Below are 20,259 nucleotides of genomic sequence, written 5' to 3'. Positions count from 1 at the left end.
AACTGTGGTCATACAACTAATATTTAGTGATTCACAGGATTGCTAAATCCCAGAAAAAAAAAATGTTTGTACAAAATTGTTTTGAGTTTGTACAGTCAAATGTAGACACTGCTATGTTTTTGAACACACCCCTTTCAACTAATTGCCCAATTGCACAGCCTTAAGAGCGTGCATATCATGAATGCTGGGTTTTGTTTGTTTTCTGAGAATCTACTGAACCTACTGGTAACTTGTTTGCCACGTAGCATTAAAAAATATACTAAAAACCTTGATTATTCTGGTTAGTCACATTGTACTGCTATTATTTTGAACAAGACTGTATATCTTCTTACCAGACTGCAGCGGAAGCCCACCAGCCTACAGAAAGCATATCTGCTATAGTGGGCTATAAAAGAAAACATACAAACACATGGCAAATAAACAAACAGACAGTGTGTGTAGGAACAATATAAAAAAAATGTATTTGACAAACACAAATGTTCTGTAAAAGTTAACATGAAATAAAAATTGACCATATTTACTTGTTTTTTACGGTATAGTGTTTTTATGGTGCTATAGAAATTAAAGGGATAGGTTACCCAAAGATTAATTGCACGCATTGGAATAAAAGGTATGTATTAATTTGTCTAATTTGAGGTAAGAACATAGTAAAATATTGATAAATGGTGGTGTTTTCCCTTAAATGTTTTTAACTTCATGTTATTTAATAGGTATTTATGAGGTTATACATTCATATTGACGCTTGCTGCATCATGGTTCATATATGTTTTAAAATGTTCAATATGTGTTTAGATCTTTAATGTGTCTGCTGTGTGTTGTATTAAGCTCTATTGCTAATTGACCCTTAAGGCATAAATAAAGTTGTAAACTAACTAGCTAACAAACAACTAAAACAGTATAAACTTTACAGATTCTTCAGATCAGCAATGTTGGATTCTGGCTTTATTAAAGTACAAGTACATGGAAGTTTTTTCTAATTAAATTTTAAATTCTAATGATATTAAATATGTCTTTATTACATTAGGCCCTTCAGTTTTAATAGGAAACCTATTGAACATTCACTCTTACCACATAAACAGATCGGGGTCCAGCAGCAGCTTTTGTTTCTTTCTCTGGGTCACAGACCGACTGGTAGTCGTAGGTTTTATTCAAGGAGAACAGTGAATTGTTTACCAGCGTGATCATCAGAACAGGGTCCACTTCCCCGAAAAACTGACCGATCTGAACATCAGAGAGAACATTCGATTCAAACCACAATAAAAAACACTTCTTCCTGCATTCATACAACATATTATGTACTGTATATCAGTGGCGGCTCGTGACTGCTCACCTGAGGGGCGCAAATTCAAAATATGTGTTCGGAGTGTCGTGCGTTCCTCGTGTTTTCAAAATATGGGTTTGTTGCGTCATGTCAACCATGTGCATCACGTGTTTTGTCAAAATAAGTGCCTGCTGCACACGCGTCAAAACCGTTTATGATAAAAGAGACGCTCACGTTCACAAAATACACACAAGTCACTCCCTTAAAGCGACACCATGTAGTTTTTCAACCTTCATAATAAATTTTCAAGACCCTTGTGATAGTACATCAACTTTAAATAGGTTGAATGACATGTCTACCATAGCCTGGCGGGGTCTGTATCGCTTTTACTCGTACTTTAAAACTTAGGGTTTCGGGTAGTAACTAGAGCACAAAAAAACTACAAAATTCGACTGCTTTACGGCATACGTCACTTGCTCCACTTCCTAAACACATTTTTTTTAATGTAAATTTTACTGAAGGCTACTAGAGAGGAGTGTAGAGAGCAACTTCTCATATGTGATTCTGTGGCACCGTGTTAGTGTCATGGACCTATGACATGGGCGACCTGTGTTCAATTCCCCTTTAAGGCAATTGTTTATATAAACTCACGATCTTGATTTATACCTAAATGCGATCTTCTTTAAAAATGACGGCGATTATCTTGCATATAGTTCCCTGTATTCAGATGCTGCACTCACGTGTTCACGTTTTTTCTTTCTTTTACTGGTATTTACATTACAATCCAGGATGCTATAGCAGTCCAACTTGCTCAAACTCACACAGTGTAAAACCAACCCCTATTCATTCACCAATCAGATCCGAGCGTTTCTCTCTTCTCTCTTTCTCATTTGCTGCGTTCCACTGTCACTCGCGTGACATATTACAAAGCGGCAGACCTAAACACATCGATTTACTTGGATTTGGAGCGACAATTTTCACACAAAAGAGAGGAAAAACGAGCGCCATTGCGGAAAATCCTGGTGACGAGGCAGAAAGGGACGATGCAACAATATTTGTTTCGAAAAATGCAAGGAAATACTTCTGATCGTTTCTCAATTGGAAGGCTGCAGCCTCCGGAGGTCAATTATGCAGGCTGCATACGTCATCAAGCCTGGTTTATTAAGGTAAACTGAGCAATACATTCCCAAATCATAAGCATACTGCAACAATTTACGATTAACTAAGTATAATAGTCAACTTTATAATTGTTAATATTCTGAAATAAGACAGTCTTGATGACGTATGCAGCTTAGAAATACGACATCCGGAGGCTGCAACCTTCAGATTGAGAAATGGCTTCTGCCACGAGTTCCTCATCAGAAAGTTGTAACATGACTGCGTTTCTCCCTGATGCCTCAAAATATTGATCATTTAGCGTTTTAAAGGTTTAGTTTTTAGTTTAGTTTTAAGGTTGGCCAGTTCGTTTCCTTTGCGACAGTGCTGCGGCGCTTGTGGCCTCTAGGGGCGCTAGGCGTGAAAAATACATGTCTAGCGCCCCCTAGTGGCCAAAACGTTATGCGGTGTGCCTTTAACAGAAAACTCTGATTACGCATGAGATTATGCGAGTATCTGCCAAATGCAAGCGTCTCTTTTATCATAAACCCTTTAGACGCATCTGCAGCATTATTTTGACAAGAGACGTGATGCACATAGGATCACTTGACGCGCAGAACACATATTTTGAAGCACACACTTCGCATCGAGCGCCCTCGAAAAAATAAGTCACCGGACGCCACTGCTGTATATATGTATATTATACAACACTGATTCACCACATAAACAAATCTACACTACTATTAAAATAGCAAAACCTTCTTTTTACCTGTGCGATATATTCGTCCTGATTAGACATCAGCAAAAATCCCCCATCATCCAGAATCACACAGTCCACTTGCTAAAGAGCAAAAACAACCATTCATCATAAAAGAGTCAACTTCACTTAACCGACTACAAAACATTTCACAGACGCGCTAAGAGCAGCATAAAACAGTCAGGCCGTACCTTATCATTCCTCAGACAGCCACAGATCTCATCCTTACACTGCCGAGAGGAAATTACATGAGTAAAGATACAGAGAATTCATGAAACAGCCCTTAACATCATTTATTAGAGCGAGTCAATTCATCAATTCATCTCTCATCTCGGACAGCAATTTCGACCACCAATTCGTGACTAAACAGCTTCCACGTGTGATGATAAGGGAATGAGGTTATATCCGCTTACGTTTTTCTTTGTGGTGGCATTTATGAAGCTGTTCATCCAGGCGGACACATTCAGCTTGACTCCAACCACTGTATGACATCACAACACAAACATGTGGACAAATAAATCTGTGCTGAATTTGTTAAAGTCAAATGCCAATTGTCTATTTTTTATTTATATGATGTTTTATAATCGCCCACAGAGGAACTTTACTACCAGTGTTAATGTATTTACCTGATGATTTTTCATTATTAAATTAACCCAGAACGAGTGCGTGTGACTCAAGATTTAATGGCTAATGTGATTCATGGACATGCAAGTGCTCACCTGCAGGTTTAAGTTTCGTTCCATTAATTTCCAAATCCACTGCTTTACTGACCAAGATACCGGACTCATAACCAGACTCTCTGCTCTCTGTTTCGAGGGGAAAAAAATTGAAAACAAAACATTTGCTTTTTGACTTTTTGCTCTGTTTAATAGTAGCCTAATCCTAACTGACAAGGTATCCAAACGTCTGCAGTTTTGTCCGGTCTTTCTGTAATACCTGCCAGTGCGGCATTCTACATGTGATAGCAAAATGTTTGAGAGATCTGCTTTTCACGTTAGCATGATACGTCCCAGAAACGCAAGGACCAGGCGTTTCCATGGGGTTGTTTTTTGCCGTACGGGTTGCTTATAGACCGTGTATTAGTGCTGTAGACCACACATGCGTGAATGTGAGGTAGTCTCATTGAAGGGTAATCCCCCAGTAAAATAAGCTTACTCGATCCTGGCGAGAGATCTGTAGATGCGCATTTCAAGTAGATCAACAGCTGTCTTAGCATAGCGGGATCCCAGAGAGAGCAGGAGAATATCCAAAAACTGCAGTGGGGATGGATGAGAAACTGTGAAGAGGGGTGCATGCATTTCTTACTGTTGACATATGGGGCAGTGAAGATGTATACGTCATTGTCCAAACTCCTTTTGTAAAAACTTGAATCATAGGGTTCGGAATTCTCACTCCATTCCTCCCCAGCACTGAGAGAGGAGAGACACAGACATACATAGAGAGAGAATGAGTAAGGGAGAAAAAAATGTGTTAAAGAGAAAGTAAGAAAGTAAGAATGAAAGAGAGGGAGTAGTTCTCCAAACAAACTACAATTCTGTCATAAATATATTTGTTCTGCTGAACACAAAGGAAGATATTTTGAGCATTGTTTGTAACAGCTTCTGAGCACCATTGACTTCCATAGTATTTTTTTACTATGGAAGTCAGTGGTGCTCATGCTTCTTGCTTGATTACGAAAATCTCCTTTGTGTTCAGCAGAACAAAGACATTTAACAAAGGTTTTCCTATATAGCTCAGTTTTAAAGCTTAACGCAGAAGTTTAATAAAGTAAAATAATGATAAAATGTGTACCTTGTAATGCACTTTGAATACACAAACTCATACAGTATGTGACCCTGGACCACAAAACCAGTCATAAGTGAACTGAAAAAAATTATTAATTTAATTTACTCATTTTTTTTTAAGGAAAGTGGTCGTAATCAATTTATTTAAGCTACATTTAAACAAAAAAAATTCGAAAAACAAACAAACAAAAAACTTTTGTTTAAATGTAGCTTAAATAAATTGATTGAAACCACTTACCTTAAAAAAAAAGTTAACTGAATGAATAATTTTTTCAATGAGGTATATTTGTTGCAATAGCCAACAATACATTGTATGGGCCAAAATTATATTTTTTAATGGCAAAAATCATTAAGATATTAAGTAAAGATTATGTTTCATGAAAATATTTTGTACAATTTCCACAAGATGTAGCAATCTAGCCAAATATTAAATTCTAACTCAGAACATTTAAGTATACAAGTTGAGTCATAATAAATAAAGTGAAATCATTTGGTGGAAATTTTATGTCAATAGCCCACTTAGAAATCCCCTTACTGATAAAAATGCTGATGTGTCAAGTACTTATTTTCTCCACTGTATACACTCACCTAAAGGATTATTAGGAACACCATACCATGGTTGACCGTCTTTCGCCTTCAGAACTGCCTTAATTCTACGTGGCATTGATTCAACAAGGTGCTGAAAGCATTCTTTAGAAATGTTGCCACATATTGATAGGATAGCATCTTGCAGTTGATGGGGAATTGTGGGATGCACATCCAGGGCACGAAGCTCCCGTTCCACCACATCCCAAAGATGCTCTATTGGGTTGAGATCTGGTGACTGTAGGGGCCATTTTAGTACAGTGAACTCATTGTCATGTTCAAGAAACCAATTTGAAATGATTTGAGCTTTGTGACATGGTCTATTATCCTGCTGTAAGTAGCCATCAGAGGATGGGTACATGGTGGTCATAAAGAAATGGACATGGTCAGAAACAATGCTCAGGTAGGCCGTGGCATTTAAACGATGCCAAATTGGCACTAAGGGGCCTAAAGTGTGCCAAGAAAACATCCCCCACAGCATTACACCATTGCATTAATGAGAAATTAAACAGGTGTTCCTAATAATCCTTTAGGTGAGTGTTTATAACCACTATACTATTGCAAAAACAACAAATGTAATGTTAGCATGGTGACCTAAGACTTTTGCACAGTACTGTAAAAAATATTGCTAAGGACTACAGTATATATATTTAAACAACGTTTTTACAGTATGCACCCTAAAATCCAGATTTTTAAATAGTTGTACCTCGGCCAAATATATGTATACAGTAAATGTATACATATGTTTAAATCTCAATAAAAATACTCTTATGACTGGTTTTGTGGTCCAGGGTCACATAATAGCCACAAAACGTATTTTTGTATTTACCATTGGGCCATCAACTGACTAGCAAATCTACTAAAGTAACCATTGAATGAAAAGAAAGTTTATTTTTAAGATAACCAAGTATGAAAAATAATAATGATCAGAAGTGGTAAACTTCAGTACACACATCCAGTAAAGTAAGTACAGTATAGTTTTTCCATAAACACACATTATAATAAACATAATGCTGCCAAACATCCTCATAACTTTGTTGTTGGCATGTTTCACTATATAAATAATGACATATTTTACTTTTTTTAAGTAGGCACACCTGTACACATACACAAACAGTTGTATAAACACTTCCAGTAAGTAGTGAATATGTCTGCACTGATGTTGCTTCCTTAACACCACCCTGCTGTTTTACACCACAAGAGTAAGTTTATGAACTCAAGCACTCACTGTTATAAATTAAAGTTAATAAAGACAGAAGTGTGTGAGCGAGAGAGAGAAAGAGAGAGAGAGCACTGCACATGGTTCCCATAAGACTTCTCAAAGAGTCACTCTGTTTTAGACACATCCTCTTAAACATCCTCTCTCACTCTTTCTTTCAGTCTGAAACGCAGCCTCCCACGGGGTTGCCGACAGAGAAGAGCTCGTAAAGAATTTAGCATCTCTCACACATGGGAACTGAGAGCTGCGGGTTTCACAAAACTATGACTGGAACTTTACCTTTTCGGATAGACACGAGTAATCCCTCCATCTGTGGACACAAACCGGGCCGAAACTCCTTCTCTAATGAAAAACAAAGACGGTATATGTTTAGCATCTTGTTATTTAATGACCCTGAGTTTAACAAAACATTATCTGCATTTCTCTAAGTTACAGAAAGTTTTGTTGAATAACCTGCAGCACCTTAAAACATTGCAAACTCAAATTCAATTACTTTTTGCATTTAAATGTCCAAGGACCACAAAAAAAACGAATGATTTTCCTTAGCTTTACACAGTTACATCAAACATGTTGAGAATTAAAACAGTAAGACACTCAGCCTCCACATTCCCCCATAATGAAATATTCGGGTGATCGGGACATTCTGCGGTGTGATATTTTAACTGAAACATCATGTACTATGTCTTCTTACATTACTGTGAAACTGTTGTGCTTTCTATTCCCAGATGATCTGATTCTTTACATACAATTATGTTTAATAATTGGTGCACTCTTGAGTTTGCCTTTGAAAATAAGACAACAGTCAAGGCGTCTCTCTGGCCTGAAAACATCTTTATACTTGGCTTTAGATTAAAACTCATCTCTGGGACAGAGTTACTTCACACGGCACAAGATGAGTGTTTGATGTTACTGCACTTGACGTTTTGTGGAGGTCCAAACTTACACATTCTGATCTTTCCATTTTTTGACAAGATCGGCCGTGAGACCAGCATCCAAAAGTAGGCGGTTCACGAGAGTGACGTTACCTAATAAAACACACAAATGGAACAAAGAACACTAATGAAAACTAAGAAACAAAAATAGCTAGCTCAGAAACCAACATGGTTGTGACATCCCAAACGGCAACTGAAAAGGTGGGTCTAATGGGGCATACACACCAAACGTGAGTTCAATGATTTGCGCAAGTAAATTACATACAAAGTCAATGCAAAGACGCGATCAGACGCGATGGGGCGGCAGGATTGCCGCGAAAACACGCGCTATTCGCTTCAAACATGCCTTTGTGCAAGCTGAAAATATTCAACTCAAGCGAAAAATTCGCATGACACAAAGTTAAATTCCGCCAGTAATCTTGAGCGAGCAACGCGATGCTACGCGTTTGGTGTGTACGTAGCATAAGTCTGCAATCTGGTGCAGTTCGACTGAAATGTGAACATAACCAGTGTTCGAATTGAGGAGGGGCTGGGGTGGTCCCACACCTCCTATAAAGCACAAAAATATAAATTAGAGGGGGGTACCCTGGTTGTTATTATAATTAAAATACGACATGAATTTTAAATTCTTGCTCTGCTGTCACATAGGGATATTGCCAAATTTTTGTCCCAATTTCACAATAAACCTATAAAAAATGGTCTGAAATTAATGTAAACTCTCAAATGTGCGCCTCACCCTGTTTACTGAAGGAATTTACAGATGAGTCAATGTCTCTGTGTGTGGATTACTTTCACCTCGTTGACCATAAGAATCTTTAGTTACTATCTTTAGTAATCTTTAGAGTTAATGGCTTTTAAAAAAATCTTCTCAAACTATTATATCACACTAATTTGAGGGGTAAACATGGTTAGGGTTTAAGTTTGATTAAAGGGACACTCCACTTTTTTGAAGATATAGTAATTTTCCAGCTCCGCCAGAGTTAAACATTAGATTTATACAGTTTTGGAATCCATTCAGCTGATCTCGGGGTCTGGCGGTACCATTTTTAGCATAGCTTATCACAATCCATTGAATTTGATTAGACCATTAGCATCGCGCTCAAAAATAACCAAAGAGTTTGTAGTTACATCGTGTAGTAAGACTGACAGAAAATTTAAAGTTGTGATTTTCTAGGCAGATATGGCTAGGAACTATACTCTCATTCTGGCGTAATAATCAAGGACTTTGCTGCGGTAACATGGCTGCAGGAAGCGCAATGATATTACACAGTGCCCGAAAATAGTCCCCTGCTTTTGAAAGTTACAACTATTTTTGGCAGCTGCGTAATATCGTTGCGCATCCTGCAGTCATGTTACAAGCTGGAAAATTAGCATATTTTCAAAAAAAAACTAGAGTGTCCATTTAAAACAAAAAATGTTGATCCAGGATAACATCTTACTTTGTGAAATCACGGTGACCCTATAATGACAAGTGCGGGCTTAGCTAAGGGACCCCCATAATTCAAAAACTGAACGCAACACAGACCAAAGACATCTAAACAAACCAAAAACAGGGAGTGATAACAAGATGCAACCCCAATTTGTTAACATGGGAAGAGTGTTTATTATATCTTCATTTGCGCATGTAACAGAGGTATTTATTTTGAATTACATACATATAATGATAGTGTTTAGTTTACCACACAGCATTGTTTGGATGGTCGACAAAATCCATCCCAAAATATATTTCATGAAAGCTGACCAATCTAGTTGTGACCATCTTTATGCCTTTAGGTTTGGTTTGAGGTTAAAAATGCCAGTGTGAACACTAAGTGAAACAAAAACACTTTTTGTTGGTTCGGAACGTGACTATAGGCGCTGTTGATACCAAATTTAAAAAGCATTTTTAATTTAAATTAATTGAGCTTATCTGGCATTTTTCCATTTTGGTGTGTGCTCGAGCAACTGAAATCTCTGAAGGTGACCTTTAAAATAAAGGGTCCAGAAAGAGTCTTTTATTGTACATATATACAACTGCAGAGGGCCCCTTTAAATGGAACAGCCTCACTTTGGTGACACACTTGTTTATTTCTGAAGATTAAAGTAATATGGCTTAATTTTTCTTACTGAGTCATAAAAAGCTAACAAACATTGGGTGACTAATATTTGTTCTGCGATAGCATCTCTCTACAGAAACACATCAAAGTGAGTCACCGCAGGACTGCATTAGGATGAGAGGAGCAGGGTCATTAAAGACCACACTAATCAATTACTGAGCCAAGGTCACCTTCACAGACAGCGGGACAGCCACACACACTGACATCATTTGAGCGGGAAACAACCTGACTCAGCGACTATGAGAGTCATCTGAGCCATCTCGCCTACAATATCTATCCATCATATATTGATTAACACACTGATGACTCCACTGTTATGTTTCTAAAAGGTACAGCAATGTCTGAGTGTTAACTCTTTCCCCGCCAGCATGTTTTTTAAAAGTTGCCAGCCAGTGCTAGTGATTTTTCATGATTTTCACAAAAGTTTAATGCTTCCAGAAAATGTTCTTCTCAAAATATATAAACATACACTGTATCAAATCAGACCCTTTAAAAATCCTGTTTCATCCTACCTTCATTAGTTCTCTTTTTATCACCTCTCAAAAAGAGTAGGTTTCTTCAAAAGCAAAATTTGGAGATAATTCCATTTTTGTGAAGGACTTTTGATAGAGATCAGATGAAGAGCGATCCCCAAGAATTACACGGACATAAAGCCCTTTTTGCCCTAGGGCGATACTTCCGGGTTATAAGTTGCTGAAGAGCCCCTGGTGGATTAAAGCGGTATTATGGAAAGCCGGAAATGCTCGTCATTGGCAGGGAAAGAGTTAACAAAGATATTTGTTGGGGTTTAAAGAGAGAAATTAAATGTTTACCTTATTGTCAGATTGTTTCTGGTGGTCAAATGTTAGTGGAACTACATCTGCACTTTTAATGGGGCTATAATAGATTTTTGACTGAAAGGGTCTTTGGAGAACCCAAAAAAAATTTCTAATGACATCGCTGTGAAAATCCCCTTTGAGCATCTTTATTTTAAAGAGTATGTGTACTAAAGAGGAACTGAACGAAGTCTGTTAAAAAACACATTTGTTTGCCAATGCCACTTGGTTTGATTTTTTTAAATAATGCAATCTACAAACTGTACAAACATGTTAAGGGTTGTGCACACCAAAACTTTTAAACGCGTCTGAAAACGCCCGGAGGACACCGAATGCCAGCTGTTCTTTTTATCTGTGATACTTGAGCTGTGAGCTGGTTAGTGGTTGTGATACTTGTCCCGCCCCTCCTCCACTATGATTGGACGGCCGTGTGAAAACTGACATTGACGAACCGAGCTTTTCACACAAAGTTGAATCTCTTTCAACCGGAAAAACCGGAGTGCCGATGTCCTGCAGATTTTAGCTCCAACCCTGATAAAACCTCGCCTACCTGTAGTTTTAAGGTTACTCTTTAGACTTTGATTAGTTGTTTAGGTGTGCTTGATTAAAGCTGGAGCTAAATTCTGCAGGACACTGGCACTCCAGGACCAATGTTGCCTACCCCTGCACTAGTCTAACCGCTGTATGAATGTGCAGAGGACTTACACGCTGGGTCGCTGGGGGTTTTTCTATCTATGTATTCATTGAAGTCCATGAGGAATTGAGTATTGTTGGTTGAGACTTTAAGGTCCTTGCAGTACTCCCTAAAAAAAAAAAAAAGATATTTTGGAAATATGCAAATATAAACAAGCGAGAAAGAAAAGAAGTACAGGGCAAAGATTTGTGGGGCTGCTTTGACTGTCAGTTGCATTGTTAAGGGGAGCAGATTGTAGGTCTGAAGGTGTGAATTTACAGGCCTTCAAAGACCAGTAGAGTCTAAATGCAGCTCAAATAAACCTGTCACTGAGTACAGCCTGTGGGAGATCTGTGGTTCTGCTCTGTATGTGGGTGTCTTACCTGGGTGCAATAAAGGTGTACCCATATTCCTCAAATTTCTCCTGCTGCATGGTCTCCGAGACTACAGAGAGAGAGAGAAAGAAAGATAGAGAGAGGAAGAGAGAGATACAAAACATTCAAATATATCTGTCAAAACACAATTTAAAAAAATGAGGAACTGGCTTGTCAAATGAAAATAAAAGCAGTAATGCGAAATGCAAACAGAAATGAATATTTTATAACATAATAAATGCTTTATGGTAGATTCTTACAAAGAAATGACCAGTGGCGGCTCATGACTGCTCTTCCGAGGGGCGCAAATTCAAAATAAGTGTTCGGAGTGTCAAAATATGTGTTTGTTGCATCATGTGAACCATGTGCATCACGTGTTTTGTGAAAATAAGTGCCTGCTGCACATGCATCAAAACCGTTTATGATAAAAGAGATGCTTGCGTTCACAAAATACACGCAAGACACTCACTTAACAGTAAACTATGATTAAGCATGAGATTATGCGAGTTTCTGGCAAACGTGAGCGTCTCTTTTTATCATAAACCCTTAAAGGGATAGTTCGGCCAAAAATGATATTAAACCCATGATTTACTCACCCCCAAGCTGTCCGAGTTGCATATGTCCATCGTTTTTCAGACAAACACATTTTCGGATATTTTAGAAAATGTTTTAGATCTTTCAGTTGATTAAATGTAATGTAATGTAATGATTAAATGTAATGACGAACTTCGCCTCGAGCGCCCTCGAAAAAAGAAGTCACCGGTCGCCACTGAAAATGATTGGGTCATATTTCACCCTAACATATAGAAAAAATATGTTTTAGAGATTCTCAACCCTACGTGCATCAATTTATGTGCTTTACGTAAGGAATAATTAACGACGGGCCGTTGAATTATTCGAAAATAATGCACATCCAAGGTGGTAATGCGGCACGACGCGAAGCATTAATTGTACAAAGTACCGGAGTCAATTATTCTGCTTATAGCACAGTTACCACAGACATTGCTCTGGTGGTTATTTTAAGACATTTGTCAGGTCAGCTGTGCGCTTATCGAAATATAATGCATACCGTGAACATTTCTCAACCAATCAGAATAAAGCATTCAACAGCATAAACTAAAATAATTTCACAAAGGTTTGACATTATATGTATGTTATTCACAGTCATATAAGATGAGTTTAAATGTACTTAGCTGCCACGAAAACATTAAAAATAGGCTTAATTTGTTATGCCAAATATTATTCTCTAATGTGTGACATAAGGGGGTGTGCACACTAAAGCTTTTAAACGCAGTTGAAAACGCCAGGCGGACGCCTACTACCAGTTTTTTAGCCGACTGCCAGCTTTTTTCAGCTGAGCGCTATGGTTGCTGTGATACTTCTGCTTTGTTTATCAGTCGTTGAGCGATGCACCAGTTGGTTGTTGTGATGTTTATCCCGCCCCTTCTCCACTGTGATTGGACATCCGAGTGTGAACTGACATTGATGAGCTTAGCGTTTCACCAAAAGTTGAATATTTTTCAACCCTTGATGTCAGCGCTGAAAAAACGCAGAGTGCCGGCGTTCAGCGTGAAAAAAAACCCCGCCAGCTTCCATTGGAAACAATTGAAAGCATACGCTGGCCGCCGGCGTAAAAGTTTTGGTGTGCAGGCTACCTAAGGGGATTTTTTTTTTTTATTGCCATTTATACATCATCTGACGGCTGAATAAATAAGCTTTCCATTGACGTATGGTTTGTTTGGATAGGACAGTATCTGGCTGATTTTAAAGTTGTCCAAATGAAGTCCTTCGCAACACATATAACTAATGATAAATACATTTTTTATATTTTATGGTAGGAAATCTACAAATATATATTTATGGAACATGATCTTTACCTAATAACCTAATAATTTTTGGCATTAAAAAAATAATAATTTTGACCTATAATGTATTGTTGGCTATTGCTTGGCTATTGAGATGTAATATGACCCATACATAAGATTCACACCTAAATGCACTGCTAAAAACTTGATACACACCCAGAATAACGAGGCATGCAAATGACACAAAAGCAAATTGATGCTGAAATAAAAATGAAGTGATGTATGAAAAAACATGTGAAGATCAGATAAGGGTGCAGTACTTGCCCTTGTGCCCTGTTGTGAAAATCCGACCAATTAGAGGACAGAGAGAGAAGATAAAGTTTTATCATCACAGGCCCCAAACCAATCCAACACTGAATCTGATATTCTGAAAACAGCATTTCATATAAAACATGCTCAGGGAGATGATAGCACTTTGAGATGAAGCCCAGAGTCTGGACGGACAACAAAGAGTCGAGTCTGAGATTAGAGAGGTGAGGAAATAGATACAGACGGCTCTTTCCATTCAACACACAGAGTTATGAGAGTCATGATAGTGAGCAAAACTTTGGCAGGCATTGCACAATAACTCGGTTGCATGATAAAGACATCAAATAACACAACTATTGAACAAATTGACATGCGATATGTGTGATTAGCAGAAAACAAGTCCATGTGTTCAAGGACTAGATGTTCCTTCTCTCTAAACCATGTAGATAATTTCCCAAACCTAAACAAAACCAGACCATTTCAGCATACAGAAACTTCTAGATTTTCACTGAAACAGTGAAGTGGGTACACCTAATCCACGTTTTTACAAAGCAGAAAAAATAAATTTGACTGTTGCGATTATATACTACAAACTTCTAAACAAAACCACTAGACAAAATATATTTACAACAGATTTGAAACAATTGCCCAGATTATTAATGCATGTCTAATTACTCTGTTTTCTTTCTGCGTTAACATTGCAATCCTGGCAGATGTTTGCAAAGCTATTACTCTAGACTTCTAGACGAAAACAAGTTTGGATAAATCCCTGACGGACCATAACAACACAACCTTTAAAATAAACTAAATCCAATGTACATACTTCCCATAGCTCGCTTAGAAGAGCACTGAGTAAGCAGCCCATAGGTTGTGGGTTTGATTTCTAGGGAACACACATAGTGATAAATGCAAAAAGGTGCTTCACAATTGCAAGAGGAACCATTTTTTAGCTTTCTCTGAATCAGCGCAATTGATGAAATAGGATCGCGCAACTTTCAAACGACACTACGGAGATCAGCCGCTTTAGTTTTATCAATGAAAGGCTAAAAATAGCGCTGTTCACCGTATGTTCACGCCAGAAGTCAAAAAAGTCGTAAAACCTCAGATTAGATAAATGGGCGGAGAGAAGGCGGTTGCTTGTGGCTGTTCGAACACATTCAACCACATGTGCGTTCCGCAACTCCAAGCGATCCGATAGTGGTTTCGACTACCTCTGGATGTGGTTGAAAGTGGTTGAAAGTGGATGAGCTCAAAACGTTTTGAACACCGTTTACACCTGGCATTAACGTCATCCACTTGTGATCCGATCGACGAAAACGCATGTTAATGCCAAGTGTAAACAGCCTCTTTGACTGAATGGTTCTTTAAGGAACCAAAAGTAGTTTTTCTATGGCATCTCTGTAAAGAACTTTTAAGCTGCCGTCTATTTAACTCCATCACTGCTGATCTTCTGAAATCACACACGAGTGGATGCTGCCTACTAGCGCTCTGCATCTGTAATTCCATGTCGACGCAGATGACGACGAGGTATATATGAAAACCAATCTACGGCATCGAGACTTAGGCGTAGAACCTACACACAACTATAATGAGCTCTTTAACCACCGATAACACACGGTGATACCAGATAAATGAGCAAAATCTGTGTGTATGAGCGAATGGCTGCGTGGAGGCCAATGGATGTACTATCTTTACATTTACATTTATACATTTGGCAGACACTTTTATTCAAAGTGACTTATAAGTGCATTCAAGCTATACATTTTATCAGTATGTGTGTTCCCTGGGATCAAACCCATGACTTTTTGAAGCTTGTGCCCATGTGTCAAAGTTTATGGCTGCGTGTGCTCTCCGGTCAGCAAATTAGCTGGCAATAAAATTAACACCATGTCTGATTTCTCTCTTCTCAAACAGAATCGCTGTGACAAAAAAAAACAGCACTTTGGTGAAAAACACATGCAAGGTTAATCATGCTGAAACATCGCAACATGTGGAGATCCAGTCTCATCGAGGCCCTGCCAGGTCCAAGATTAGCCCAGTGGCCAAGTCCATCATCACAGGTCTCAGTTACGACCAGCCATAAGGACCCATCCCCTGAGAGAGCTCGCCGTTCACCTGTTCTTCTCATTATTTGCTCTACACGGTTCCCAAAAGCCACACTTCTTTCGTTCTGGTTGTCTGAAGTTTACACTCTGCTTTCAGCTTTGGTAAAACAAGCCCCGTGGAGCTCCCAAAATGTAGAGTCAAGGCTCCTAAAGCATCCAGGAGCGATCTGAAGACCACCGGTAAACTCCAGAGAGGGTACGCCGAGACCTGACCCCAGATCTGCTGCCTCTTTCCCCATTCTCAATAACCATATGGACCTGCCTCTTTACGAGCCCGTAAATATGTGCCAGGCTCTTTACAAGGACAAATAAGAGAGAACATTTGGGGGAGGGAGATGGGACTAAAGGATGTCTGTGGTAGCAAAATTCAGAAATACAGTATTAACACGTTAGCAGGCACCCAAATGCACGTAATAAACTAGACCTGGACTCTTTTCTGTTCACATTGGTAAAGAGCTCAACATTAAATTCCTGTGGCGGCTGGTGTGGCCAAAGCTTTCCAACTTAAGTAGCCGAGCATTACCGCTTACAAGCCACAATGTAACCTTGTGGCTCCAAAACCTGTTTGTACTCATTGTATCACAAGCTAAAGTTTCATTTCTTGGCGTTCTTGTTTGAAATGATTGAAGTTAAAGCCGTGTAATCTTACGAAGCAGTGTTATGCTAAAACAATTACACTGATGAAGAGTGAAAAGGGAAAAATATGTTTTTGGCTCAGAACCTCATGTTCTGTTTTGCTCCTTTAGCTTGGCGCCTGTGTTGCAAGAAATATTTAGGGTCCAATATTTATAATGCTTGCTCAGGCAAACGTCACCAATACACACACAAAAAAATGCTGGGTTATTTTCAACCCAGCGCTGGGTTAAATATAAAAGTTTTTGGGTTAATTTAACCTAACGGCTGGGTTTCTCCCTTTTTGGCCCAATGATGTGTTGAAAACTAACCAGCATTTTTAGTGTAGCGGTGCTTTCCGAAACAATAAAACCTGGTCTTACATTGAAGATAGTACCTGAAAACCTGGCAACCGCACAGTTCGTGGAAACTGTGCACAACTTAAGGGCGTACCAAATGCGAATTCAACGATTTGTATGTAGATTACTTACAAGTCAATGCAAAGACGGAAATAGAAGCAAACTCATGCGGGACGATGCCAATGACGCAAATTAGGTGGCGCAATTGCCGCGAAAACACTTGCTATTTGCCTCAAACGCGTATTCACGCAAATTGGAAATATTCAACTCAAGCAAAAAATGTAACTCAAGTTAAATCCTGTGAGTTGGTGTGTACGCAGCATTAACATTGTTGAATATTTTCAAAGTTGAATGCCCCATTCAGCAGAGAGAAGCAATCTCATTCATGTCAATGGAAGTTTGGCGCCTTCCGGCGACACGAGCGAAATTGACCACTTGCAACCAGATGGGCGTGTCCAGAGATGCGAGAATGTTTAGAAAAGTTTAACTTCATGCAAATGATAAGTGATTTTCGGGAGTGACTACCAATGGGAGCGACAGCCAATGGGAGTGACGCATTCAATGGAAACTGGGCACTTCCGGCGACACGAGCAAAAGTGACCGTTGGCGACCGTATGGGCGTGTCCAGCGACACGAGAAAGTTAAGAAAAGTTAAATGTCGAGTGAATTTCGGGAGCGACTACCAATGAGAACAAAGCAGTCAAGTTCACGTTATCCTTCTCTCGTCAGTTACTGGCGTGGATTTTACTCATTTGTTTATGACAAGCACATTTAGAAACGCCTCGAAAGAGACGAGCGACACACAGCGATAACGTCACTGGCTGTCTGAACGAGGGGTTAACGAGGTATGAAGCAAATGAGTTTTTGTGGCAATCGCGCCTCCCAATTTGCATCTTTTGCATCGCCCTGCCCAAGTTCGTGTCTATTCGCATCTTTACATTGACTTTGAATGTAATCTACTCGCGCAAATTGTTGAATTTACGTTTGATGTGTTTGCCTAATTAGACTTCAGTCAGTTTTTACTCCAAAAAGTGGTAAAAATGACATTTGTCATATGCATGTTTGTGATAAAATGTTTTTTTTTCAGGTTAAAGGTTAGTTTTTACATTTTTAAGCACCAAACACTTACACAGAAATGGCACACAATCATGCAAAAACTTGGATGCATGCAACTTTGCATGCATAACTAAATGTATATGAACATGCAAGGTAAATTTGTTAAAAAATATCTAATATGAAGACAAAAGAGTAAGAGGACAGACAAAGACAGATTGAATGTACTTGCCCCATTGTGCTGTGTAATTTATAGACAGAAAGACAGAAAAGAAAAGTCAAGGAAAAACCTAGAAGGTTAAGAATTAAAATGAAACCTCATATAAAAATACAGAAAGAGATTTTGCGCATGTGGGTTAGGGTACAATAAAGGTATATGCTGTTAAAAATAAAGGTTCCTTTGTCAGGCTGAATGGTTCCAAAAAGAACCTTGAAGAACAAAAAAAGCTTTCTTCTATGACATCACTGTGAAAAACCCTTTTCGCCACCTTTCTTTTAAGAGTCTATGTGCAGAATTGTTTAGCAATGTGCATCACTGTTGCTTAAACAAGTTGAATGCCTGTGTGTATGTGCAGATGTGGACTCTTAACAGCACATATCCAGAGGGGAGGGAGTACTGCAGTCTCTCTTCCCAGCCCGGGCCCCTGTGTGCTGGGGAGAGTCAGATCAAACGCCTGGCTACACTGCTCAGGATGGGTGGAGACCAGCTGGACCCCAGTTTAATACAGAGAGCAGGCCTGACAATCAAGGTCACACACACACAAACACACCGTAAACTTGCAAACACACATATACACACACACACAAACAGGCAGAGCTTGCAAATATTCATGAACAGTCTCAGTGATTTCATAAAAACAATAGCTGCACATACCCCAGAGCTAGATCTGATCTTGGGTACATGATAGTACCGTGGAGTGTTTGGTCAATGTGGGGAGCTGGTTTGTGTGTTCTGGGTGAACAGGCACCCAGCTGGCGTTACTTACACATGGCTTGCTTTATAGTGTTCCCCAGGTTTGCCTGAATGTAATGCAGACTGTACTCGGGCAAGACCAAGGCCAGGCTGAGGGAACACCCACACACCAAATGGAAAAATGAGAATGTGTTTCATATACAAACACAGAAATACTAATAATGCTAAAACAATGCCATGGCTTCAACATAAACTCAACATTGTACAAACCTGTAGTCTGTTCCATTAACAGGTGCCCAGGTGTAGGTCCTAATCCCTTGATCGATGTATCTCTGATATTGTACAAAAAATATATTATATACTGTACAGTAGAGTTCACACAAAGCATTATTGGAAGATTTGCCCACCTCATCTTGAGATTTCACAAGCGTTTTTATGGTTTTCTCGCCAGGATCTCTGTCTATCATCTTTGTCCGTATCTAAAAAAAGATGGGAGATATCAGATATTACTATTTACATTATGTTACATTACGCGTTTGGCAGACCCTTTCATCCGAAGCGACTTACAGTACAGCGCTTTACAAGGTATGTGTGTCCCTTCGAATCAAATCTATGCGCTTCAAATCCGATGCTCTACCAACTGAGCAACAGGAACAGATATTATGGTATTACTATGAAAACCATACTATTATTAGATACATAGTCTTGAAAAAATGGTAATACTGCTGTTCTTTTTTTTAATGCTGTGTATACACAAAACGTGAATAGAGCGTAAAATTCGCATTTAACGTGTTTGCCGCTTGAACATTTTGAATGCATACGCTCATCTAGAGCGAAATAGAAAAAGAAGATTTCGCCTCGAACGCGCATCTATTTTGCTTCAAACTCTTGCTTTTTATTCACATCCGAGGCGAAATCCGCTTCTTGTAGGAGGGGCCAGTCCTAGGAAGTTGTCTGTTTGCAAGATGGCTGATGTTGATCGATGTTGACCTCCGGAGGCGTTCCCAGTGAATCTGGGTGGGCCTGCCGCCCCAGCAGCAAGTAGGCTCCTGGTTGGTTAACGCCGTGCGAATTGACAAAGTTTAAATTTTTCAACTTGGTGTTAGACACGAATTTGGGTCATTTGCGCGTCAATGTGCCAATGAGGTGAATTTGCGTGTAATGCACCACGCCAAACGCCTCATTTGCCGCGAGACCTCCAGAAGCGTGTTAACGCGTCTTTATTTTGACTTAACATTTATAATTATTTGCGTCAGATGCGAATTTGTGTCATTCGTGCCTCAATTTGTGTCATTTGCGCAAACTACAGGAGTGAATGAGGTGAATTTGCTTCTACCACACTGTGCTAAACGCCTAATTTCACTGCGAGACCTCCAGACGTGCATAAACCCATCTTTACATTGACTTAACATTGAAATATTTTGTGTCAGACACGAATTTGTGTCATTCGTGCATCAATTTGTGTCATTCGCGCAAACTACATGAGTAAATGTGGTGAATTTGTGTCTACCA

The 20,259-nt window shown here is 39.1% G+C and overlaps 1 protein-coding gene across 1 annotated transcript in view; it reads right to left on the bottom strand.

The window, feature by feature from the left end:
• The window catches only part of LOC135773761 (voltage-dependent calcium channel subunit alpha-2/delta-1), a 128,327-nt gene that overhangs the window by 11,355 nt on the left and 96,713 nt on the right, over positions 1-20,259 (bottom strand). Inside the window, exons 20-33 of the mRNA XM_065283534.1 lie at positions 19,155-19,226; positions 19,018-19,079; positions 18,821-18,897; positions 11,601-11,661; positions 11,250-11,347; positions 7,645-7,726; positions 6,981-7,043; positions 4,419-4,522; positions 3,833-3,919; positions 3,527-3,594; positions 3,305-3,343; positions 3,126-3,197; positions 1,069-1,221; positions 333-385 (exon numbers count right to left, since the gene is read on the bottom strand). Coding sequence (XP_065139606.1) covers positions 333-385; positions 1,069-1,221; positions 3,126-3,197; positions 3,305-3,343; positions 3,527-3,594; positions 3,833-3,919; positions 4,419-4,522; positions 6,981-7,043; positions 7,645-7,726; positions 11,250-11,347; positions 11,601-11,661; positions 18,821-18,897; positions 19,018-19,079; positions 19,155-19,226 — 1,091 coding nt within the window. The remainder of the gene's footprint in view (positions 1-332; positions 386-1,068; positions 1,222-3,125; positions 3,198-3,304; positions 3,344-3,526; positions 3,595-3,832; positions 3,920-4,418; positions 4,523-6,980; positions 7,044-7,644; positions 7,727-11,249; positions 11,348-11,600; positions 11,662-18,820; positions 18,898-19,017; positions 19,080-19,154; positions 19,227-20,259) is intronic.

Source organism: Paramisgurnus dabryanus, chromosome 9 (genome assembly GCF_030506205.2).
Source record: "Paramisgurnus dabryanus chromosome 9, PD_genome_1.1, whole genome shotgun sequence".
In the NCBI taxonomy this organism is placed as follows: domain Eukaryota; kingdom Metazoa; phylum Chordata; class Actinopteri; order Cypriniformes; family Cobitidae; genus Paramisgurnus; species Paramisgurnus dabryanus.
This window is presented reverse-complemented; position numbering and strand designations above follow the sequence as displayed.